Raw genomic sequence first — 27,783 nt, 5'->3', positions numbered from 1 at the left:
TAGTTCACATAGAAAAATTTTTGGACAGCCATAGTTTGGTCAATCCAAATTATATTTAGTGAATATATATGATATAACCAGCAACAAATAAAACATTGTTGCAAGTGAGTTTCGTTGTGAGGTGGTATGACAAATCCTTTATCGTGTTTTAACTTTTATTTTAAATCACTTTTCCGTGTTTTTGTTATCTTAGCTATGAAGGTATGAGTGAATATACCATAGTTTGTGATTTAAGAGACACTATGATCCAAAGATATGATAAGAGAAAATGAGCGCAACTATTATTTCAGTGCTTGCCTACGTACAAGCTACAATTCATATGTTTTAACGTTTAATAATACCTTGATACCCTCCTGTTTTCTTACTCAGGACGATTCAAATTTCCAAAGTACCACAAATGTCATATGTTTTATTTATTTCTGCTTTACTATGATAATATTATTCAAGTTTAATTCCTATATCATTGAATTTTATAATTCAGCGATATTCAATGTTTTGTTGGATTTAGAATGTATTTGGAAACATTTTTGGGATGCATTCAATCTTGCCAATTGCTTTTTTAATCACTGCGGTAAAAAAAAATTTATTTAGGATTTCAATTTGGGTGTTTTTTGATTGTGAATTGTTTTAGTTTATTTCGCAGCCCATTCATCATTATATTTGAAGTCCTTGAATATCGCAAATTTCCCAGTATTTGCAAAGTATGCCTTACAGATATACCTTTTTACTGGTTCACATTTTTAATTTTCTTTCAATTAATTTACAGGATTTTAAGACTTTATTTTACTGTGTTGCCTGGTATGTTTGGGTTGACACAGATCACTACAACCATGCACTCCATTTTAAGAAATACTCCATCTTTCCGATGATACCCTATTGTGAAGGTATTATAAGTACTTTTGTACGAAGTACAAAAATTGAGCATATAAAAAATGCACGTTGATGAGCAGACATCATACTTCCTAAAGCCTACCATGACAACCAACACATTTTCTAGTATTCTTACCCACCAACCTACCATGCATCAGCATCTGCCAGTGAGACAAATGCATCAACCGTCTCAATCCTTATCACAGCGTGTGTCACACTATCATCAGGTCCATCAGCCAAGGCAAAATTGTAATGGTCATGGCCAGCAGGTATGGTAATTATGTTCTTTGAATTGTTACATAGCAGGAATAACTCGCAACTGTTTCATAGTGACATGTAAAATAGTAGTAGTAACAGGGATGGCCAATACCGAATAGTTCACTATTTCGAATACATTCAAAATTATTTTTTTCGAATATGAAATTTCGAATACTTCGAAAATAAAATCCACTAATTGAAGCTTATCTAAATGTATGTAAGAATTTCCATACAATAAGCAATGGAATAACTGCTATCTACAAGTTACAACCTAGCTATATTACCAGGCATTTCATATTTGCAGATTATTGCAGTATATATTTTATATACCATGAGTCATGTTAATTGTCACAAGTCAGAAAAAGAATTTATACTTTATCCCGCTCTTGGGAACTAATTTGGATAATGGTTGCCATTGGTTTGTATTTAAAAGTATGGACTTTTTACTAGGATGATTTTGTGCTGCGCAAAATATTCGAATCCATGACCGATACCACTATTTAAAATGCCTTACCATGTTAATTTAATTCTATTATCATAACTCAAATGTTGGCAAATCGGGCAGTTTACCACACATTTCAAGGTCACAGATCGCCATTGCATTTTAGAATTATAATAGTTTTATTATTTTGTAAATACGAATCCGAAATTAATTATAATTGGGCAGTTTACCACGTATTTCATGTCCACAAATACCCGTGGTATTTGGTATCAATACTTTCATTATTTTATCAATATAAAAATAGGAATCAATATTTAATAAAATCGGTCAGTTTACCACACATTTTATGTCTACAGATTGTCGATACAACCATGAGTTACGTTGAACAGAATTAAATTAATACGGCATGACATTTTAAAAGCTGGTACCAGTCATGGATTGCATTATTTTGCGCAACAAAAAATCATCCTGGTAAAGGATCGATACTTTTAACCATCGTTATCAGAATTATTTGCCAGAAATTATTTTCTAATAAATCGACTTGTTTTTCCAACTTGTGACAATTTATTGAACATCGTAACAATGACGGCTATGAATACCGTATTTCCCGGCTAATAAGTCCACATGGCAAATAGGACGATGTCTATTTTTAGCACTCAAAAAGGGGTTTTTCCATATAGGCCTCCAATAAGACGGGTAGAAAAATTGTGTCCCTGTTGTTCAGTTATGCTGATATGCGCTAATAATTTTATATGTTTAGAACCAGATCATGTTAGTTTGGTAGAATCATACTCAGAGAATTAACTATTTTTAACAATTGAGCGGTAAATTTAAGTTGTAAAGCGGTAACCATTTTGGACAACCTATTAACCCGAACATTGAAATAATTTTGGAATGTGATAAGTAATACACTGTACGTCCACGGGTTATTTCACAGCTGTGTTTTCCTGTCCCTGTCGTGTTTTGCTGAATCCGCAAAACGAAAGGGTCGCAAATCACTTTATCTCGGTGACCAGGTTTCTCTTTGAGGTAACGATAACCGGCCTGCGATAAAATATCATGATTGGCAGACCCTAAGACCCGAATATAAGGTTACACAAATCATGCTTGAGAAGACTCATGCAAATAATAAGCAGGCCACATAGAAATAAAATAATTTCGACGCCAATTTTTCGACGTAATGGAAATGAATTTGTAAATTAAAAGCCTCGTAGACGAATGTCGGCAATGTCCACCCAGCAAACTTGCAAATATGTCGCAACACTATGCGACGTACGGTCGGTCGGTCGCACAGAATATAAACAATCAAAGTGCCGATTCTATTTCATCGTCATTACAATACGTGAGACAACGTAAAAAGTCATTTGAAGACTCATGTAAAACGAAACACCACGTTTATGGCGAAAAGTGGCTACTATTCGGAATTATTCGAAAATCAGCCGAAAAGGTATTCGAATACTTTGATATTCGAATACATTCGAATATTCGATTCGTTTTGGACAACCCTGAGTAGTAATGAAGTAAAAACATATTAATGATAGCCATTTCATTACTGTTGGCCTGCCATCATATCATGTCTCGCAAGAAAAAATTTGCAATTATCAATGAAGCTGCCACAATATTTATTGATTCAGGTTTGTGTGTCAAAGGTCTATAGATCTAAAGCCTGGGGCTGGTGGTCAAAGAATATTCAGTACATTCTCTAAGTTGAAAGCTTTAACAACTTACCGTACATACCGATTAGAATGATATTCTAGCACTTTTCATGCTCTGTATTTTGTTCTTTAGATAGGATTCAAGGTCGAGTCATTTTATGCCAATACTATATATCTTTATGAATTATTTTTATATAGTATGATGACTAATTTTGTCCGAGCAGTGGTTCCTTTATTTAAAATTGTATTTTCAGATGGCAGTGGCATCAAGTTCTCAACGACATCATAGTGAGAATACTCCAACAAAACATTCAAACAAAACTAAGAACACCGATCAACAAAGTTCTTCAAGTTCAAATGAAGGAGATTACAAACTAGTACAACATGAGGTGATTAAATTATATACAGTGATACTTAGGTAGTTTTATTTTGCCATGAAAAATAATGATATTTATTTTAATTCGTTCTCACATGCTATGTGCAATTCATGTGTGCGATGACATCAAAAATTCCACACTGTATGGTGTTTTCTTCTTCGCGTTAGTCATGAAGATTGTCGTACCGGTAGGTCTTCACAGGGGCGCAGTCAGCTTTGGGGGGTTACATGGGTCGTAACCCCCCATTTGAGAAAATTTTTTCATGCTAAATTTTATCTGTAAAAAAGCAACAGCGTCGTTTTATGATCGCGCATTTCGTGGTCAAAACGATATTATTCAGTGTGTTATCACCGTAACGCAATTAACACCGCCAGATTTTTTCGTCTTCGTCTCCACGACATGTTATCTTTTTTTATTCTTTTTTATTCGGCGCTGATAATGATAAATAAGAATGTGTAAATTTTAACCCAAAGCTCTGAGTATTCCAGAGATTCCTAATTTGCGGAGTTTTTTATTATTATTTAATACGAAAGCAACATGGACACGATCTAAAATTAAAAGCATAGAAATGTCAACTATCCGCTTCACAAATATCGCATCAAGGGGTCAATAATAATAATATTGTTCGCTTAAAATCGGTACCGTGATTTATAAACTGTGATGCAAATCCTACACAGAAGATAAAAATTGGTATAAAATTAATTTGTGTTGTGAAGGCACTAGTTGTCTTTAACATCTTCGTCGATGTGAACTCACAATTCTGTCCAAAATATAAAAACCAAACTACGATATTTGCCGTTGCGTGCGAATTAATATTTGCTAGCGAATAAATAAGTGCTTCAATACAGTTTAACAACATTAATGGGAGCAGCCGAAACAATCGCGGTGACAAAAAATTTACTACAGCTTTCGATTATGACAAAATTATAAAATAATAAACGCCGCATTGTTTTCAGTCTTTTAATAAAATCCGAAAAAAATATATTTACTGTCACGGCGGTCGTTACGGCCGCCGACATCCCAAGTAAAGTTGTTCAAAATGACAATACTAATTACGGTATTTGATGTTCGTTAAAAATATTTGAATAACTCTATTAAAAAATACGATTTTGCCCGGCCCTAATCACGGCGCATGTAAATAATCTTTGAATGGAAATAAAAAAATCAACTGCATTAACAATAAATTCCAAGTAATAGTTTCACATTTCATAAATTTGATCGGCGCTACATCCGAGCGTGGTTTTAATGCATATAATCCATTATGACACTACTGACATCTGTGAGTTATAGTTCTCTCTTCTCTCCAGAATTAATTTTTGCAATTTTTGATGTTTTATTCCTAAATGCGGGTACCCGCAGACTACGGATTAATCAGTGGTCAATATTTGAAATAGAACTCGCAAAATATCCACCAAACACCGACGAGCAAAGAGAGGCGCGCTTCACGTAACTGGGGAATTTCACTGTGATCGACCATACGTTTTAGGTTATCATACACATTACGTCGTCGTGAATTACACTTTTGGTGTAATGTTTTAATTTCACCTTACCCTCCCGTCGGAAAAATCCTGGCTGCGCCCCTGGGTCTTTATGTCCATATATTTGAGCATCAGTCTCTTGTTGAGTGGTCAAGAGGCAGCGTCATCTCACTTGTCGGCCCACTCTGGTGTCTGAGCACCAAATTCCCATTTGAGTACCGCAGCATTTTTGACTAGAATTTTTTGGGCGTCTATGGAATTGTTTGAGTATCAAATCGTTTGAGCTGTTCAAATTAATTTGTAGCAAGTAATTAATTTGTCGGAGCATTTATGAAAATCAGAGAATATGTCAAATGTAAAGTGAATTACAATGTTTTATGGACCATTACTGCTAATCTATCAATTCTATTCTAATTTTTCTCATGCCTATTCTAAGTAAATGATTTCTTATGTTGCTAATGGAGGCCTAATAATACAGCCTGTTCAAATAGTTTTCCTGTTTGATTGTTGTCCTTTTTGCTATTATTAGTAGAGTAGACTGAAATGAATAACAATCGGTACATATTTACAATCTCTGCTAAATGTTTGCCTTAATTTGAATATTTATAAGAACTTTATCTGATTATATATATATATATATATGCTTTGGAATAATTACTGGCAACTTTTCAAATATCAGGCACCTGTTCTGCATTGGATAAGAATCTATATGTTAAACTGTAGTGAATTTTGTTCATCTTTCACTTCTAAGTAGGAAGTGGTGTTGGGAACTATACATTTGTAACTTTCTGTGTGAAATGAATAGTGACTTGATTATATTATTCGAATGGCATATTGGAATATCTGGTAACACTAGACCCACACCACTTTTACACAGACCTTCACCGTTTTTACACAGAACTTGCACTTCGCCGAATGAAATACTCGAACCCACGAGATTTTGCCCACAATTTTTGCGAACAGACAGAGATGTCAAAACCGATTACTCCTCTTGGCGACATGGGAGTTTGTTTCAGTGTCTATGATATTGTTTCAATTTTTAAATTTAAGCAAGTTGAAACAATTTTTGTTGGCCGACTTTGTAAGTTTAGAAACATTGAAACAGGGCAAGGTAATATATGAAAATTCAACGAGTTTTATATAAGGAAATATCAGTTTGACACATAGGAATCCCTTCATTTACAATTTTAATGGTGACTGCAAACGTGATTGGAATATGCAAGTCGAAAATATTCACTTTCTCGAGATAACAATGACAATATTGTTCACTTAAAGTTGGGAGCATTGACCCACAGTGATATTAATAACTATCGGGTTTGTCTGACTGAACATACAGCTAAGTAAGAAATATATAAAATGAACGAAAGACATAATACTTTTGAAATAAGGAAAACTGTTCGAAAGATATCTTCCTGTGTTGGTTGTGAAGTAATAACGCCGACCAAAAACAATTAGCGATTATGAAAAAACTGAACCTGATTAATAAAAAAGCATTTGCATTGTGCATTTTTAAGGATTGTTTCTGTCTGTTAGTTATTTACAAAAGAAGTCTCTACCCCCAGCATCCTGGCCTTGACTTAATTAAGCTGTAGATTAAAATATTCGATATTCATCGAAAATACTATTCCTTCCATTTATTATTATTCCATTCGATTCGGTATATATTCGATTTTGCCCACTTCTACATATCCCTTCATTACCAATGTTTATTCTTCGAAATGCTGTCTGATTGACATCATTCTAATTCTGGTTAATATTGATCTTGGATCGGAAATTTATTATTGGCTTCGTCACTTTTCTGGTAACAATATCATAATCAAAAAGACTGACTGTTGAATAATCGAGAGAATTTAAATATTGCTCAAATCCTACAATTTATGAATGTGGTTTTTGATTTAGGTTTGTGTATGCCATGATTTCTGTGGTTAGGATCACAAGTTATTAAGAGCTGTAGATTGGAAATTGCAGTTGTTATGAACAATTCTACTTTACAAAGACATTTCTCAAAGTCAGGTTTAGCTCTCGAATTTTATATCTATTCAGTGATGATTTTGAATAATACAATTATATTCAAAATTGCAGTCTGGAATTAAGAGTACCGGTAATTATATGATAAAGTGCTCACTTTCTTGCTTTATAGTTTCGGCCATTCTTTGTTGGTTAAATTATTCTGATGTTGGGTTCTGGCTTTTCGGCTTTAATAAGACTTCTTCCACCCTGGAAATCATTGAACTCTGATTGACCTGTCATAATAATCAATCTTTCTCAAACGGGATCTGACATGCTATGTTAAACTTCATAGATTCAATGTATAGTAGCTTGAATGGTTAAAATAAACTCGATCCGTATCTTAGCGAAATAGACTTTATCATGTACCTATTTGCAATTTTAATTTCCCCTACTGGACTGGGACAGTTATTTTTTTATTTGTATTCAAAATACACTACTTTTACATAGTGTTGACGCTTTCAGAATATTCAAAAACTGTATGATTCAAATATTTTGTTAGATTCACGTTAAATACCAAGTATACTCACCGATAGGTCACGCCACCGTACAGGGCGCACTATTAGTTTTGTGTTAAAAAAGTTTAATTTAGAGTTGACTCGCACATAAGTCGCACTGAAAATCTAGTTATTTAAAAGGCTCTTTCCCTAGCTTTTTTGCATAGATAACTTCGTATTTTTTTTTGTAGGGCTTATTAATATAATCAAAATATGTTTAATGACACCTGTGAGCGATAATAAGTGCATGTACCGATGTACGCAAGCGGGGACCATACGATTTTCATTAATAACCAACTTGCTACCAACCTGTATATCATTGTCAGTACATTCAGACCCTCAACCCTGTTTGAGAAATGACAAAAACATATACACACGTATATACTTATGTTAGGCGGATTGGTCCCACCCATCTTTTTTTTTTTAATTCAAGGAAAATGTTTGCGACCTATCTGCGAATGTATACGGGTCCATTCGATTTTGTAGTTACCTGATTTTGCATTGAATTTGTGGCAAAATATCAGAATTTTTATATTAAATTATTTGAATATTAGCACACTGCAGTTCCGAAACATTTATATCCTGTATTATATTATGTCTTAAGCATCATTGTTGAAAAAAATAATAGTACTAATTTAAATTAATTCCCCAGAATTTATGCCTTTATTTCAATGCTTAGAAGTTCAATCTCTTATTAACTATTATCAAGCATTTACTTTCAAGAGGACTTTAATGTGATATGTTATCAATGATATATCATTGTGTATTTGAATATTACACAAGGACATAGTACATATTCTAAAGTTTTTTGTTCACAAAGACTATTATCATCTATGCAAAATATCAAATTGTCGCTGCATTGAAAATCCCGTATTTCTTCCATGGTCAAATTTAGTCTCAGAAATATGGGGGTGCGTATTATACATTGGTCTAGAAAATATCAAAAAATATTAATTCCCATTTTGTGCTTTAACTGATAATAATTGTCACGTTTATTAATCTCAAGTTCTTAATTTTATGTGGCAAAGTCTGTCAGTATCAGATATCATGCTTGGTTTGGTAGAAGCATACCCAGTTCAACAACAATTTGGTGTTGATAAAGGGGCAGAAAAAATGGTGAAATAAAGTGATAAAAACATGCTGTACATCCCTTAACTGCTGTCATTGGCGTCTGGAAACACGTCCTAATATTGAGCCTTGTCAGCTTTTAAAGGGGGAGGGACAAATAACTTTACAAGATACTTTAATGTCAAATAACATCACATCATGATTGGCAGATGTTTCACAGGCAAATACATAAAACATATTACCAGATATATCTAGTTAACAAAAGGCAAGCAGACAGAATGCTTGAAACGTCCGGTAAAACACCTGCAAGGCAAGAGAGGGCGGAATTTTGATATGCGTATTATGCATGAAGTTTGAAAAATTCTTGTTAAAAATGTACTAAAACCTGGGTGCGTATTATACATGGAGAAATACAGTTATTACAATTTATGGTAGAATATTGCAAATTGTCCCTAGATTTTTCGATATACAGTATATAGGCTATATATGTTTTTAAATATTTTTTTTTGCTTAATTTTATTTTATTATTATAATTACAGGTTTTGAGATCTTTGTCAAATGAATATGAAGTGCTAGAATTTCTTGGTCGTGGTACATTTGGACAAGTTGTGAAGTGTTGGAAGCATGGTACAAATGAGATTGTAGCAATTAAAATTTTGAAAAACCATCCATCGTATGCACGACAGGGTCAAATTGAAGTGAGTTCATAATTAATTAAATTAAACTACTATTGAACTACTTGTGCATTGTTGATACTCATGAAGAACATTTTTTAAACTAATTATTTTGATCATTTTTTCAATCAACAAAATTGTGATTGTAATTTATGAGGATTTAAATTTTGATTATGGTGAATTAGATAAGCTATGCCAAATAAATAGAGTCTTTATCCTTTTGTCCAATAAAATTGCAATATCATAATATAAGTATGCATCTCATTTTAAATATCAGCTTAAGCTTTTCAATTTTACTAAAAAATTGGTATTTTTTTTAGGTCAGCATATTGAATAGATTGTCTGGAGAGAATGCTGAAGAATGCAATTTTGTTCGAGCATATGAATGCTTCCAGCACAAGAATCATACATGTTTAGTGTTTGAAATGCTAGAACAAAATTTATACGATTTTTTGAAGCAAAATAAATTCTGTCCTCTCAAACTGAAGTATATCAGGCCAATAATGCATCAAGTACGTATCCCATTTCTACATGGTATTAAGTGTGACATTATATTGCTACCTTAATTAAATTCAGCTGAAGATGTGAATCGTGTAATCGAGATTTCCAGATTTGATATTATGAATTGCCCATTCCTTGAAGCCGAAAAATTAGCTGCCATGCGCTGAAGTGAATAATATTATGACATATCCTAATTCATAGACCTACCATGAAGTAGCCTATGTCATAGTCAGTTCAGTTGTTTTTCAAATTACTTCATTTGGCCCATACATTTCACAGGTGATGACAGCTTTACTTAAACTGAAGCAATTGGGACTGATCCATGCTGATTTGAAGCCAGAAAATATCATGCTTGTTGATCCAGTTCAGCATCCGTATCGCGTGAAAGTTATTGATTTTGGTTCGGCAAGTCATGTTTCAAAGGCAGTTCCTTCTACCTATCTTCAATCCCGTTATTACAGGTTTGTGTGTGTTTTTACCACCTTCTTGCATCATCCCCTCGGAACGAATCCTTTTTGACAAGATGCCGTCTGGGAAATGATAAAATTGTCAACATTGCATAAACCACATGATGAACTGTGCAGCTGCTTACAGCATTCAAAGCATGGCATATTATATTTTACAAAAAATTATTAACATATTACCGGTACCGCTGTATTTCAGAATAGGAAAGTTTATCAATGAGCTATTCTCACATGCCTCGCATTAATCAATATAGTTTTCAATAATGTGTGTGATTATGAAATTAAAATGTGAGTAATTAGGGAATACAATTTGATTCCAACACAACTTACATGATGGCTTATATTGATTTTTTTGCACTGAAATTGTATCCCACAGTGTGCCTGCCAAATTGTTGATATAGCTTTGAATAGATTCTTTTTCTTGGTATTGTTGTGCATGACATGAAAAAGAGTGCTAGAACCAATGCTTAGTATTCTTTTCATACTGGGAACTTTTTGTGAGATTCACCTTTCTAATTTTCAATTTTATTTTTATACAGAGCTCCGGAAATTATCTTAGGGCTTGCATTCTCTGAGAAGATTGACATGTGGTCTTTGGGTTGCGTAGTAGCAGAGTTGTTCTTGGGATGGCCCTTGTATCCAGGTGCCTCCGAATATGACCAGGTCAGAAATTGGTTCTAGATTATTATAGTATCGGTTATACTGTTAATAGTGACAATAAGTTTTTTGGGCTCACAAATGAGCAGCAGGAAAATGTCTCACTTTTCAAAACAAATATTTCAGATTCGATATATCTCACAAACCCAAGGTTCTCCACCACAGCAATTGCTTAATGAGGGTACGAAGACTTCAAAGTTTTTCTTGAAGCATGCAGAAGGTGTCTATCCTTTGTGGCGGCTTAAAACGCCAGGAGAATATGAAAGAGAGACTGGAGTTAAGTCAAAAGAAGCTCGAAAATATATTTTCAATTGCTTGGATGACATGGCTCATGTATGTTTTTATCTTCATCATTTTTTGCTAAATATGAACATTGTTATATAGTATAATATTACAACTTACAAGTAAATCTCATATTTGATGCCTGAATCTGGATTTCCGTGAAATTTAGTTAGAGTTATGGTTTGATTGAAACGGCCAAATTGACAAACATGTTTGTAGCATTGCATTGGAATAACAACTGTTCATATCAAAATTATTCTGCGTCAGAAATCTAATTTTAACTTTTTAAAAATGTATTTCCTAATTTCCACACACAACTGGCAGTGAATTCTGTAAATTTGTAGATTCATTATCGAAGGCAACTAATATACTTAGTTATACTAGCCATTCATCATAGTCTTATAATGATCCAATGATAATGATAAACCAACTGTTCAGGTAAACACTCCCGGGTACGAGGGTGCAGACATGATGGCAGAAAAAGCAGACAGAAGAGAGTTTCTGGAATTGCTGAAGCGAATGTTGGTCTTGGATGCAGAAACAAGAATAACTCCCGGAGAAGCTCTTAATCATCCTTTTGTCAATATGACACATTTATTTGAATATGCACACACGCCATTGTGAGTTCAATTTATTGTAACAAAAAAATAACCGGAGACTAAGGAGCTTTTTATTTATATTTATTGGCACATGAATATCAAAAGCAATTTCTTGTGTTCAGTTTCATTTCAGTTCCAGTTTTTTGTTGTCTATACGTATAAAGGATTATGTCATGCTGCTAGTCTTAGGTTTGCTCACCTCAAAAACGTAATCATATTCACCAAAGAACTAGAAGTCTCTGGAATGAATGGTTTTGTGTTGCGTGATTGAGTGTGATTATTATATTACAGAGTGAAATCGATTGTTGAAAAAATGAAAGTATGCAGAAGAAATCATCACACAATGTACGATGTGTTACAAACACAAACTGCCGCAGCAGCAGCTCAAGCATCGCCGTTTCTTGCTGGATTTATTCCTGGTGCTGCGGGAGTGTCAAGCCATCCACTCGCTGGAAGCATGGCAGTATCATTAGCAAACTCATTCGGTGGACAGGTATTATTTTATGAATACTTATCCTATAGTTACATCTTCTGGGATTTCTTATGTTATTGACAAGTTGTCTTGCAATTATGACTCTTATGAATATAATTGGGAAATACCTACAACTTCTTATTCTTTTGAATATCTTATTTTTTCAGAGTTCAAGGAACGCTTCACATTCGTATCCTCGTCCTGATGCTATACAGCCTTCATTTTTTATCTGTCCAACCTATCCTACATTACCAACTAGTCCAAGGTATGAATTGCTTTTTTATGTTCTTGGGACCTGTAGTATGATTACGAAACCAGTGGAATATGTGAATAATTATCTGGTTGAATTATCTACTTGTGTTACAGGCGTATATGACAAATACAATAATGCAGTTTCTGTATGTTTAAACCTTAAAACTTCAAAGACTACTAGAAATATTATACGGTTTATACCATTTCAGTTACATTTTTCTCGCCCTCATTAATCTTTCAGCTATCCATCTATTATTTTCCAAATTATGTCTATTATTTTAAAATGTTTATTTTTAGATCACATGCACAGCATGCCAATACAAGCTTTGGGCATCATGCAGCAGCGGCCGCAACTTTGATGCAGCCCTTAGCGATGCCTGCTCCTGGATCTGCAGCTCATATAACGCTCCAGAGTCAGTTACTGGCACAGGTTTGTTGGTTGATTCCTCAAAGCAAGCTTAATACAGATCCACAAATGCACTTTAAATGATTTTTAAAACAAAGGGTCTGCTGGAATTCAACTCATAGTTATTGTATGAGTTGTATCCGTCATTTTTTATACTACGCTTCTCTCGTCTAACGAGGATTTGTACAAGTAGCCACTGAGATATAAAAGAAGCTGCTATCTTTGGAAGGGCCGGAATCGGTTGGGCATTGCTTACCCGATTTATTATGCCCTGAAGATGTGTAACCGGTGATACCAAAACATCGCTACAACATCGGATCATTCTTGACTTGACATTGACAATATTACCCTGCAGTTGTGTTTCAATTACCATTACTCTGGAATATTTTTCCTCTGTGAGCAAAAGCAAACTACTAAATATTAAAATTACTTTTATTTCTATTATTTTAATTCCTTACAGAATTCGTTACACACCAGACAAATGTTGGTACCAGCGTGGCAGACATTACCGGCTATGGCAGCGACAGCAGCTGGAAGTTATCAACAGCATCTCATGACAGAAGCAAATGTATTGGCGGCACAAAGTGATCTTCTTAGGTTTGACAATGTTTTATTATATATTGTGTAGGAATTCAAACTTTTGTGCATGAAATTCTCAGTTGTACTTTCACTTGCTATATAAAACAGTTTGACAGTTCGCTGTAAACATGACAATTATGACGCATTAAAGGAAGCAACTCTATTTCTCTTGGGATTGTCTATCATTTGAAATCTGTCTACAGGCACTGCTCTTTGGAATGTGTCTATTGTTATAGCCATTACATAATATTGTTCTATTTTATCTTGGTTAAATATAATCACATTAGATCAACTCTAAATTATTGGCAAACAAGATCTGTCATATAGTTTTCCAAAATCGAGTCAATATATTAAAACACAAAATGACCAAAGCTTTCAATAAAACATACTTGATGTTTATTATCAACTGACACAAGTATTTATTTTATCACTGATTGTTATTCATGTGTCTGACTTTGATTTCAATATGTTTGCTATAGAAGGCCACAACCACAGGTTGTTCAAGGTCGAGCTGTGGATGCAGGATCAAATTACCATGACCGATCTAATAGACGTCAGCAGTATGCACAGCGTAGGTCAGGCAACTCACATACCAAAAGAAAATAGTAAGTCTTGTCAATATTTATTTATTTATACTTAGGGCTGTAGGAGAGGAAGAAGAAAAATTATAAAAAAAATACAGATATGTCTGTGTTCAGGGATCGACTAGCATTCCGCCATTACGAGACTTCAAATAATTTAAATATTACACAGTAATCACAAATTTTTACTTCGGTAGTTAATTCTAATAGTAAAGATAACCGTTGTAAATTGTGGTCGAGGCATGATGCCAGAATATATAAAAATTATTTTCAAATATCATTTTTCCGTTTATGAATTAATAGATTTGATGATTTTCTTTCAGCAACGGTGTATCACCTCATTCTCAAGCCATAATTATAGCGGATGACACACCAAGCCCAGCTGTCAGTGTTATTACAATAAGCAGCGATAGTGAGGATGAAACGCAGATTATACCAGGGTCCTCTACGTAAGTATTAACGGTGGTGAAGATGTAAATTAATTTATATTATGTATGTCATTTAAATTATGATTACAGGTAGCAAATAAATAAAATGTAATATTTTTATTTTCAGACAAAGAAACAATGTTATAAGTTGTGTGACTGTACGCGACAGTCCTGCAGATCAAGAACAATCAATCATGTCATCGACGGTTGAAGGACATCCATTTTTGTCCCATTCCAATAGTGACCCCTCTGCTGGGTGAGTGTATTTTTTTATTTAATTTTTTTCAATATAATAATTCTTCAAGAAATACCATTTATTTATTTTTATGCATTCTATTTGAAGCTGATGTCCACACACCTGTTAAAATAAAATCTTATTCAATAGTTAAGCAGTGGTAGACCTTATTGTTAGCAACACTAACGCTCTAGATCTGAGTTAAAACTGTTTGGCAACTCAATGTTGCAATGCAAAAATACTACAATATAATAATGAAGATTATCACAAAAACTTTGATACCGTACCAGTAACTCAGCACACATACATTTCGCTTTCTTCCAATCCGAGGTACTTGAATTTCTGTTCCCAAATTTAAACCAAACAATTTCGTATTTTACCGCAACTGGCGTTAGACTTTTTTTGTCAACTAATACGATAATTTAGGAGCTAAAAAATTGTGAAACTTTTCCAGTGCATTTCAATTTATTTGGACCAAATATTGTATTAGGCATTTACTTATTGTGTAGTTGCTTAAGAATTGTTGGGATTAGTTCTGGCAAAGTGAAATAAAATTCCAGTTGAATTTATCTGGGTGCAATTTAAATTAATATATTGATATATATTGAAATAATTTCTGCTTGATATTATGTATAACTGAAATGTCTCAAACTAGTTTGATGAAATGTGTTCATATAATTTTTTTTCTTTGTCTTCAGCACAAAAATGGAAGTGCTTGACAGCGGCCCTAGCCACAGCACTGTGTTTCCATTATCATCACAACCCCATCATTCATCAAATCCGCATTTCCAGAGTAAATTTGATGATAAGGCCGTCTTGGCTGCAGCTGCGCAATGTAATTCATTCAGCACCATTATGCAGCATCAATATCCAGAAGCATATCCATCATCTGGCCATTGGAAGGCCATAAAAAAAGATGGGGATGAAGGTATTTGGTATTATCTTCTAGTATTTAAAGGGCAGGGCCCACCTAATGAGCTCATAGTCCAGAATGAATTTCTTAATTTGTTCGTTTTTCATTTGCACCCTATGCGCTGTTTGACCTGTTTTTTTTCCTAATCATGAAAACTTTGTCCATGCAATTATAATGATTCACATTCAACCCAGGTTATTACCATCAACCAGGAACATCAAAATCAAGTCGCTCTCGTACAACAGCTGGCCATTCTCTACCTAAACCACACCATCATACTGGAAGTATCCAGAATGCCATAACTGCACCCACACCATATTACGCCGTTCAGAATCAGCCATTAAACTTAACACAGGTATGTACCAATTTGTATATTGGTCATATGGATGTAGTATATGTTATAAGCTTATTATTATGTACAAATTTTTCAATATGATTATCTTTCCCTTTTTTTTCAGGTACGGCCGCAGTTTTCGACTGCCAGTCTTATGACCCATCCTCAACTTCACTTGGCACAAAGAACATTAATCCATTCTCCTGGGAATGCCTTGAGCCATGCAGCCCATCTTGCGGCTTCTACGCCAGCACACAATAGTATGAATGTTGCGGCCGCAGCTTTGTACCAGCAATACGCAAGACCGACATATGTTGGATCTCCGACCCCAGGTAAGGTCCAGGGACGCTTAGAATCAAATAACTCCCAAATGCATATTTATTTATGATAAGAAAAACGATGTTAAAGTAATAGATTTTTTGGTATTACCATAAAACCTTCATTGACCAAAATATCAATCTTTCAATTAATAGCAAGTATTTCTAATCTCTTGAAGCAATGGTGTTATGATTTTGGTTTGTTACATCAGATCCTGATCCCTACAATTCATCACATTCATCTAACTTGCCGGGCGACTTGAGAATTCTTGAATTTACTTTTTTTAGGTCAATTCTCTATTCAACTGAGTTGTATTTTACCCCAAATGACTTTGTCAAATTATCACAATGGAATGCAACGATAAAGCATTAAATTTTGTTTTGCAGGTATGTTCGCAACATATCCAATAAGCCCAACTAAACCACAAGCTTACCAATATTTCTATCAACCGTGACACAAGCCGATGTTGTTCTGGATTTTGATTGTTCAGTTCTAGATTTGTTTGTTTAGTATCCCATGGATCTCATGGATTTGTTGTCCTACGGTTTTCATCTCGAATACTATGATGTAGTTTTTAGAGGGTGTTCTGCAAAACTTGACTTTTTATCACTTAATTGTAATTTCGTAAAAAATAGTATGTTGAAGAAGAAAATCTTTCCTATAATATTTTAACTAATTTGTTTATTGATTGCTCTCGATTCATAAATATGTTGTATGCATGAATTTGATCTTTATATTTGTCCATGCAGACTGTCAAGTTTGTGCTTCAGAAGATTTATGTTTTGGCGCATCCTACCTTGTAGAACACTTATAATAAGGGAGTTCTCATAACTATTTTCTAGATTTTTTGGAAGGTCCATATGATTTGGAAAATTTATGTATAAATTCAGTTCCCTTTTTAGTCTTGAAAACTAAGCATTTATTTTCAAGCATTCTGTTCTATTATTTTCTCATTTTAGCGAAATAAATCTATTTAACACGATTTTAAAATAAAAATATTCTATAAAAAAATTTCAGAATATAAGTAGGTTATTCAGAATGCTTCCTTTAAAAATCATTTACTTTTCATTGCCTTAAATGACTGTGATACACAGGCATGATGCGCATCTTATACTTACATGGGTTTTCCTGGATCTCACATAAATATTTGAATGAATTCAACAGTTTCTGCATCTTTATATTGTATTATTATCCTAGCGCTCCTTGTTGATCTTAGGTTTTAAAATTTTAGCAATTTTAGTTTGTGGCACATGCGTTCTGTTTTTATCAATTTTTATTATTCTAGTTATCATTTGTAACGTTTGCTCCCTAATTTGTACTTCTATTTGTAATCAGCAGTGTGCATTGTACATAAGCTACCACATATCCATCTTATTTCCATTGTTATCATTATTACCATTTTAACTGTGTGTGTTTATGTTAACACAAGAAAAGTTTCCCGTGTTTGTAAATATATATGATACCGCACTCAATTTTGCTGTGAATAGTAATTACTTTGGAATTTTTTGCAATTATTGTTTTATCACTTTTTTGAAACTCTGTGCCACGTCATTTGTGCTTTTATGATTTGGTTTCAAATTAGGATTCGTCTATATTATTCCATGTAAATTTTGTTTTGAAAATTTTTCATGAAATTGAGAATGATTGTGTGTAATTGCATGCATGCTTTTGCATTGAATTGTAATTCGGGATGAATAACAACTTATGTGGATATGTAAGAATGTTTTTGTTGTACTTCGGTTCCATTCGAATGTTTGTGTTTCAAAAATTGTATGTAAAATCATTTTATATGAAGTAGCTACAATTTTACCTGGTACAAAGTGTTCATATCCTTGTAGTGATTATCAGTAATGTTGTAGCATATTTGAATATCTGTATATTGGCCTGTTTGCCGTGCCATGTGGCATTCTAGTTTTACTTTCCTTCCCATTACTTAATCAACTTGCCTGTATAGAAATTTCCAGAATTTTTTTTGTTGAAACATACGCCTGGATTCATGTCCGAAGCGGTGAGAGTTTTTTTTTAACATAGCAGCATATTCAATACAAAGGCTGAATTTCATTTTTTTGGTAATATGACGTAAATCGTACATTGTGCATTTTTATTTCGATTTGTTGATGTCATGTTGAATTGGAAATTATGTTCAATTCTATTTTTCAAGAATTTTTAGTACCTGGAAGATCTGGAATTTTTTTGCACGAACCTTATTGATTTTCATGTCTAGTGGGCAAGTAAAATTCTTCAACAATAAATTCATATTGCACATGCATAAGCCAGTTTCCAAAAATATTGCATGCATTTGCCATGAAACAAATTTGGCATAAAGCTACAGCCGTAAATTTCAACTTAGTTTTTTGAAATAATGAAGTCGTCAGACGTGGTGTCAAATTTAAATATGTTCTTCTAAACTAAAAAGGGAACTACTTGTATAGGTGTATGATATTCTCTTGTGAATTTAGGAAATCAGAATCTTTTTTCCAAAATGTATAAAAAATGGTATATTCACTTAAAATTCTCCGCTAAACATTTATAATTGTACAAACTAAAGCTCAATGAACAAATAAATTGAGATGTAGTCAAAGTACACAATCCCTATTATCTGAAATTCCTACTGAAATTCCTACTGAAATTCATGTTTACGGCTAATTAGCATCTAATTATAAAGATGAGTTAAATTGGTCATTTGATCGGTAGGTAGTTGGTTGAAAAACTATATTATTAAGTGTTGGTAGAAATTCTTCATGTTTTTTTTGTTTTATATTTTATTGGGGTAGGTGAATTCTATCAAGAATCAGCTTGTTCCTCGGAGAAATTTTTGTTAGGACCTATGTACAGTAGGTTTTGATGAATTTTATGGTGTCTCTTCATTAATCATGAATTTGCCAATATATGGTGCTTAAAACTTATAATTGATACCATTTTATTATTATACTTATTATTATTAACATTGATGTTAGTTGGGTTCACTTTTATATGGATTGTTTTTAATTTTTTTGTTCTTGTTGTAAAGTTATCTTTTACTTGATTCTCTCATTCACATTCTCACAAATGTTCAAAATTCATTTATTTCCCCTTATTTTGATGTTTTATGTTTGGATGATTTTTTTTCAAATTCGAAATTTCAATTTGTCATCAAAATTATTCATGAAAATTTGATATCATATTTCTCTGGTTAGCCTGTAATTTTCAATGTCATATTGAAACAACCAAGAAATATAAACTGCATGGTCGTGTGAGCTTCACTACAGACAACACTTTAGAATTTACTTATATATTCGGTAAATTTATCCTTCACTCTTTCAGCTATCGTTTTCACTGTGGTGATGACGACTTGTAATTCCAACTCCCTGTCATTCTAACCTTTTTGACCTACCGTGTTAGCTAGGTACATTTTTTTGTGAAACGACCTCATTTAACAATAAATAAATTACAGTAAAGTTATTTTGATTTTTACTTCAAGCTAATGATAGTAATTTTTGCTGATTGTATGATTTTGCCTTCGTTATTTTTTCTCATGTGTAGCTTGGTGAAGTAGCCAGTATTTGTAGTTACCTTTGTAAATTCATCTATGTCGACCATGCTTAATTAAAAATGGCTTTCATTTTATCAAAATAGCTTTTAAAAAAGTGGTTTAAAATTATGTTGAATATGTTGATTTTGTTTGCTGCGTTTTGGAACAACAATTCTAAGTATTATTAATTGTTAAAACTAATTTTTTGGCCAATCCAACTCTGCATGTCCATCAAAAAAATCATCAAAGGCTTTTCTGTTTGTGAAAATTCAATGATATAATTAATATTTTTTTATTTTTTTGTAAACATAGATAACAAATGTATGTGAATACACAAGTTTGTCTGCCAGCAAATTTGGTGTTTTATTCGTGCCAATAAAAAAAAATAATAGTAAAAATATTACTGAAACAAAAACAAAAAAATACTTCGTACAAATTATATGGATTAATGTCTATTATGTTGAATTGTTTCTAGCATTAGGAAAGTAGTGTAAACATGAGAGCATACTATTACCTCCTCTTATACTAGTTTAGTTAATATTTGAAGTGAATTTGCATAGTAGTGCCCTTTGAATCCTGTCATTTCCTATGAAATTCCATAGTACCCTAAAACGTTGTTTGCGCAAAACTGATCAGATGCGTTTGGATTAGCATCATTTCGAACAATATAACTTGGGGTAAAGTTTTCTCGAATATGATTTCAAATTCATTACTGTATATGCATTTTGCCCCAAACAGAAATTGACTCTATAATTCTTAGTTTCGCCAATTTTTATGGATTCGATGTTCTATTATTTGAATATTTCTTCATTCAGTAGGAAATGTAGAAATGTTTTAAAGTCTATTTAATAACCTTCATTCAAATCTGACCATCTGGCTATGGTTAGCTCTTAGCTGCATTACTGATTTTCATTCAGACTAGCCATGACGTGAAAACAACTTGTTATTTTTTGTTGATATCATTATGTTCATCTTCGTTCATATTATATTCTAATACACAGTAAGCTGTATTCTACTCCAGGCCACAGCCATTCTGGTGATTAGTGTAAATTGACCTTTTTATATTTAGTACCAGGTTGAATGTATATTGGAAAGCGGTGGAAACTGATAATATTCAATCCAACTCTTCAAATATATGATTTAGCGTGAAACATTAAATTGAATATTGTTATTTCTATGGTGGCTGTAACCATTAGCTTCATTGGTTAATTGTGTAGATTGTAGTTTTCTTTATTACAGTTTCGTCGAGGCTGATCAAAAAGTTTTGGAATGTGATTTGTGTATTAATTGAACCAACCTGTCAGATGATCCGAGAAACAAAATCAATCTAATTTATGATTGTTCTGTGACAGAGTTGTGCTTGTGTAGTTTATAATTGAAAGGACATATACTATGGGAATTGAGAAATGGTACTACTTTTGTAGATAATTTCATTTACGGTAGATTGTGCCGCCAGCCCTATCATGCCCCCAAATTTTTACAAGTTATGAAAACTGTTTTTTTTTTTCAGCAAATAGATTGTAAATGTGGTTGACTATCTGCATCAAATGTGCCAAATGCTCACACATTTGTGCAAACTATCTTCAGTTTCATCAAAATCATTAATCGCTGCCTTCTCAACTCTGTCTTTTTAAAAATGTATTTATAGTGTTTGTTATTTGTAAGTCACAGTCATTTGTAATACTAAGAACATTACATATAAAGGAATGAAAATAATTGTAGTTTGTTGGCTTGTAAAGGTGTGCAATATATATTATCAATGTATTTGAATCTGTGTACTCTTCGATTTTTTTCTTTTCATATTCTTTTTTAGGTTGATTTAGTTTTGTTATTTCTGTTGTAGTTTTATTTGCTCATGATTATCCATAAGCTTGTTTGTGTGTTCTGTGTTTTAAATATTTTTGTTGATTGTATTGGTATTGAAGTGATCATTTCACAATTTATAAATAATTTGATTTAAACTGTAGTTTCTATACGGGTGTGTATACAATTTGTTGTTTGTATGGTAATTTTCTTTCATTATCTTTTTGTTACCGGTTTTACCAACTTTCTTATTAGCTTCCTTCTCGCCGCCTTTGTGTGTCTTTTCACAGTTTGAACTGTTTTTTGGGTTTTATCTCCAGGCAGATACGATTTTTTGATATTCTAACCAAATTTTGTCCATCAATAACTTGGATAAGAATGATCTGATTCTTGGTTCTAGTGGTGTGTTTATTTCTGTGATTCACATACTCATTTTCCACACCTATTCAATTAGACAAATAAAGGACATGTTGTTCGTTTGGATAATTTCGCATTTTTTTTGAGTCTTGCTCACATTAGCAGCTTTGAGCAAACAGAGTTTATTGACTACAATACAGTCCGAAGATGATGCCCGCTACCTTCTCTTTGCCGTTGAAATGATTCTTTCGGTATAGACTTGGGTGACTGATATACATAGCGACTGCATTCGAGCTCTCCCTGTGTTGAGGTCAAGTGAGTTAGGGCGATATTGAACATCACGTCTACTGTCGTTCTGTGGGAACTGAGCATCTGTCATTTGAAATTGATATGGGTACCTTTTTTAACAATTTAAACCTATTTATTGCATATTTCTAGTAAAGTCGACAAAGATCCAAACCATAGGAAATTATATATATAATAATTGTAATTTGATAATTCTGATCCCATGACAACAGAACTGCGAAAACAGTAATCCGTTGACCCAGGTTGTAATTAATATATGCCTATTGTTTATTTAATAGTTGGACGCACTGTAAAAGTTCGAAATTTTCATTAGCGAAACGAGCAAATCTTAGAAGACTGCTGCCGATAGACAACATTCTAAAGATGAAATTTAAGATTGCGCAGGATAGTTTGTCAAATAAAATATTCAACTCCCACAAAGGAAATTTCCCTCTAAACTTTCGATAAATTACTCGATATTTCAAAATATTCATTCGAAGGCATAGTTCATTTCACTATTTTCAGATATATGAATTCGTTGCCGAAATTGCCACCGCCTGTCGCATTCTGTTGATTATGATTTTTTAGATTTATTCTTATGAATAACTTACTGAATTCAACGAAAATCGTTGCGGGAGTTATCGCGATCACGCGTTTGACCGTAAATAGGACTGCCAACATCAATGCTTCAAAAAAAATTTTCTGTGAACTGAATCTTTCTTTTAGGATAGGATTCGCATATTTATCCAGGGGGAGAAGAAAGCCGATAACGCGGCTTAATCATGGCGAACCACGGCCAGTCCATGTCGGGTATGGGATTAGTGAGCCTGTTGTTTGTTTTCAGCATGGTGAAAAAAAAATAAATTACTGTTTTCGGAACCATTGCCAGCGTATTCCTAACGCTTAGCACGATGCGCTACAGGCTACACCGCCGAGACTTTACCAAGTCTCCACATTTTCCTGATTTCTATACGGGCAAGTCTTGGTTCACAGCATCTGCTGTCTACTGCTTCCACTATCTGATATTTTTAAATTAATTGGTCTATGGGCCTTTCCTTGATCCGGGGAAATTTCTTTCCGTATATAGATATATACATAGTCTACTTCACTATTGAATTTTTGTTATTCTTGTTTTGAAGGGTTGGCGTTTACAAACGGGTTTATATGTTTAAAACCAGCATTTTCATTAAAAAAAATTAATAAACCACGTGCCTCTTGCAGGCAAGGCCTACTGATAGCTAATTTTAGGCTAGTCTATCAAAGCTTTTTTTTATTATCGCAATTGAACTGAAGCTTCTCGAAAGACATAAAGTCGCAATAAAGTTATTTAATTTAGGACTTATTTATAAACTGACAAATAATAAACTGACAAGTGAATAAAGATTGTTGTTGTCGCTAGAAGGCTATTAGGTATATTTTAATTATTCCAACATTTTCTATGAATCTTATGAGATTTGATAGGCAATTCCTCATGCATTTTCTTGTTGGCATCTTTGGTGGTATAGACAAGTTCGAATCATGTATGGCTTGTATGCCCTGCAAAAAAAACATTTGGAAAAGGAAAACCAGTTATTTTTGCAGAACTCAGTTTACAGTTGGTGATTGCGATTTTGATCAGAGAGTCTGCTGTTTGTATAGGAACGGAAGAAAACTATACTCAATTTAGTGATGGCTCATTTGGTGCCCCGTCGTCAACACAAAAGACTTTTACTGCATTACCAGAAAAGTTGTCTGAAACCCCACATGAGGAAATTTTCTTGCAATTCACAAATCTTAAATGACGATATACTGCATGAACTAATATTTTATTATTTACTAAATTATTTACTTATTTTCATTATTATTCGAAGTTTGAGAACTATTTTACAAGTGAATTTTCCCGAACTCCCAAGTAGAATGTCTGGAATTAGGACTGTTCAAAAATATTTTTGAGTTCAAGTTTATATAGATCACTTTGTTTGTTCTAATGCAGTGGTTCTCAACCTTTTTTCTTTCGTGGCCCACTTTCGTTGCATGAAAATTCCTTGGCCCACTAACTTGCTCATGCAAGGGAAAAACTACAAGAAAAACAAGACTTTTGTTTGCAAAAATAAATACTTTCATTTTAAAATTAGAATGAAAAGCAGCAGCATCATTCATTGCTACTACAATAAAAATTTGACTATAATGACACAAATGAAACCAAACTTTTCAATAACCGTAGTAATCCCACTTGAAAAGACTCTATGGCCCAGCAGTGGGCCATGGCCCACTGGTTGAGAACCAGTGTTCTAATGGCATTACTCGCCATGTACGTTTTGCATTGCACCTGTCAACAAGGGCCACCCGCATGCTGATTAAGAATAGCATAGCATTCGTGTTATATATATGTTTCACCGTAAATATTTACTACTACGGTTTCACTGCTGTTAGGTGTTTTTTTCTACCAGGCGGATGAGCGCGTATTCATGTACGTTTTTAACCTTATTTTGAGCACTGCTCATCCTCCTTGTTTTTTGCACCTTGTTGACTTGTTATTTTTGTGAAGTGTCGCCATGCCTTGGGCATACGAGCAAAACTAAATGATTGATTCAAAACGAAGCAATGTTTGCAACCGTGCTTGAATGTCTTCCTTGATTATGCAATTGATACGTCATTGTTGAGTTATTGCTCATTGGCCAAGTTATAGTCCAGCAGATAAGGGGACCTTTTTGGCCCAGGTTTGATTTCAGACATAAAGTTTTTTTTTATTTGTGATTATTCATCTTGGGGTCATTGCCCATCATTTCTACATGGGTGTGGAGTCTTGAGCAATTTTTTTTACGGCTCGATATTTGTATCAGTGTTTTTCGTCGAACCTGTGCATCATAATGACGCACAACCTGAACCATAACCTGTTACAATACTATGTTCAGGTTGGGCGCAATCTGGGTGCACAAACTACGCAAGCACCAAATTTACTAGGAAATAAAATCAATACCTTTTAGGTATTTATTGAGATATTTGTATTAGTGTTTTTTGTCAAACATGTGCATCATAATAACGCACAACCTCAACCATAACCTGTTACAATACTATGTTCAGGTTGTGCGCAATCTTGGTGCACAAACTTCGTAAGCACCAAATTTACTAGGAAATAAAATCAATAACTTTTAGGTATTTGTTGAGCCCAGCTTTGGCCCAGCTTTCGCGACCCATATACAGTATATGGAAATACTGTCGAAACAAACCGTAAAATAAAGAGTACTATTTCAAAATACCCGTTTTTGATGCAATTAACAATACAAGACTGCTAATGCAGTCGCCAGTGGTTCAAGTGGATATACACCCGGTGGAGAACAGTTAATTATTTGTTAGCGAGAATTGTTATGCAGCGGGATGATCACGACGACGCAGTGAAAGATAATGATATCACGAGAACAAGAATGAGAAAATTGATACATTTTATAGTATATCCCTGGGAAAGAATGTAGTTATATTCTTATGTTCCATGCCAATGCTTTTCAAACTACTAAAGACTCTCAACACTTTTGCTTCTTTTCTTCTATAAAAATACATTGTTATTATATATTCGCATTTCCATCTGTTTGTTCGTGCTCCCAGATAACCGATCAGCGGCCTCCAAAGAGGACGGGGTCCCCTTTTAAGAAACCCTGTCATAAACTAAAAGAGGCGACCGTGCTTCTCTTGCCTGTTGTCATGCTGTCCCTGGAATTCAGCTACAACAAAAATTTCACGAAAACGGATTTTTAAATTTTATTAATTATAAATATTCTCAACAATGAATGATATACGGGTGGTAAAATGCCAAGTTATTCCAACAACATGATCATGTTTTGCAATTTACAATATTTTGTATGTAACTTTGTTTGACAGGGCCCCGAGAGCTCTAACTACAAATATTAAAAATGTGAGGCCAAAATAGTCACACTACAACATTGTCAAATGTGCTGTATTTACGATAGATAACAGGTTTACCAAAAAGAATTACATGAAAAATGGTAAAACAAAGATCAATTCAGCAATATCTAGTAACTAGTTGGTGGTATGCATCTGTTGATGATTTTATGTGTTTATTTCGGAAGTTTAATAACAGAATTAATTGTGGTTGTTGGGGATGCTTTAAAAAAAGATTGCACGAAAAAAATGTTTTCACAAAATGTCAAGGTTTGATAGTAGTAGAGAAGTAGAAAAAATACTCTCATGTTTTTTTTTTCATTTGATAACCACGCCACAGAACTTCCCCGATAAGTATACGCAGCAATTGCGAGAGGCAGAAATGCCAAGATGGGATTCCATCGCATTGCAAACCAATATTAGCAATTCTTATATATATTCGCGCATTCCCATCTGAACAGCGTGGAAAATATTATACCCATCTACACACTTTAAGAACTATGTCAGATTAGCGTCATATTATCGAATATCAGTAAAGGACTAGTGCAATGGGAAAATACATATAAGGCGGAACTTTCAGTAGTATGCAATCAAATAATCTTATTGTAGAATATATATTTAGAAACATTTCGTCACGCCAACTGCAGTCCGAAACTTTTTGTCTCTGGCTGAGCTTAGATACCAATTGGCACTCATGTAAACTGGTAAGACTGTAAAAGACACGCGATAGAGCAGATACTAAGAGTATCCATCTCCCAGCTGTCATTTGAGTGGGTACTGCTGTTTTTATTGCAGATGTTACTGATCTTTTTGTATTAAAGATTTACTGGCATCGTCGATTTAGAGATGTTGGAAACCAACACGCAATATTACAAAACTTACTTTCAACACGCGGTTTGAATGAATGAAAAAGCTGAAATTAGAATTCTTTAGAAGAGCATACAAATTCTATGAAATGAAATCATACACAAAAGCTCGTTAAAAACCTATAGCTCAATAATCAAGTGGAATTTGATGCATGTGCGCAAAAATGTGCGCGTTACTACGTACAACCGAAGCACGCAGGAAAATGTGTGTGATGTACTAGTATTCAAAACGTTTGACTCAACTATGTTGGCATAACAGGTGCACATCTCGTTATCGCATACGCATACCTTCTATCTTCACAAGGATATATTAGTTTTGCCAAAGTCAATGCAGCACTGAAAGGTTGCGGTTCTTCCAAAAGAAAACACGTTACACATCTTTAGATACCAGTTGATGGTTTTACATGGCCTTGTTCGGAGTGAAAGACGAGGTCAAATATTCTAATCCAATTCAATTAATAAAATATTTCCCAAGTTTCTAAGCTTAAACTATGAAAACGAAATGCGCGCGGCAAATGTAGTCTGAAGAGCGCAATAGAAAGTGGTTAGATGCTGTCGATGGATCTTGGCTTGTATTAGTGAAATAAACTACCATTTAGTCTACTAAAATTGAATTTCTGACATTGTAAGGAGATTCAATGTTACTATGTATGCAAAACTAAACCATGTAGTTATGAAATAATTGTTTTCTACAAAAAGGCGCTCCTGAAGTATTCATACCAAGATGGCGCACAACAT

At 33.7% G+C, this 27,783-nt stretch overlaps 1 protein-coding gene across 2 annotated transcripts; it reads left to right on the top strand.

The window, feature by feature from the left end:
- Nucleotides 1-770: 770 nt before the first annotated feature.
- Nucleotides 771-22,147, top strand: LOC120346591 (homeodomain-interacting protein kinase 2-like). 2 transcript variants are annotated; one of them, XM_039416364.2, is made up of 19 exons: nt 771-1,139; nt 3,480-3,614; nt 9,192-9,350; nt 9,647-9,838; nt 10,107-10,288; nt 10,831-10,954; nt 11,075-11,281; nt 11,669-11,850; nt 12,121-12,322; nt 12,469-12,566; nt 12,851-12,983; nt 13,420-13,556; nt 14,018-14,143; nt 14,443-14,568; nt 14,675-14,803; nt 15,481-15,710; nt 15,908-16,050; nt 16,154-16,361; nt 16,734-22,147. In XM_039416364.2, exons 1-19 carry the CDS (start codon nt 933-935, stop codon nt 16,799-16,801), a joined length of 2,988 nt encoding a protein of 995 aa, XP_039272298.2. In that variant the 5' UTR covers nt 771-932; the 3' UTR covers nt 16,802-22,147. The 2 variants fall into 2 exon arrangements, with proteins under 2 accessions (XP_039272298.2, XP_039272290.2); XM_039416356.2 differs by having other exon boundaries at nt 15,890-16,050.
- Nucleotides 22,148-27,783: the final 5,636 nt, after the last annotated feature.

Source organism: Styela clava, chromosome 1, assembly GCF_964204865.1.
Source record: "Styela clava chromosome 1, kaStyClav1.hap1.2, whole genome shotgun sequence".
Taxonomy (NCBI): domain Eukaryota; kingdom Metazoa; phylum Chordata; class Ascidiacea; order Stolidobranchia; family Styelidae; genus Styela; species Styela clava.
Note: the sequence above shows the minus strand (reverse complement) of the source record. Positions and strands in the feature narration are given on the sequence as shown.

Bases quoted from the DNA above. Each gene is read 5' to 3' on its own strand.
- LOC120346591 (XM_039416356.2), top strand. From the start codon at position 933: ATGCACGTTGATGAGCAGACATCATACTTCCTAAAGCCTACCATGACA. The intron at 11,282-11,668 runs GTATGTTTTTAT...CCAACTGTTCAG, and splicing joins GCTTGGATGACATGGCTCAT to GTAAACACTCCCGGGTACGA. The intron at 13,557-14,017 runs GTTTGACAATGT...TGTTTGCTATAG, and splicing joins GCACAAAGTGATCTTCTTAG to AAGGCCACAACCACAGGTTG.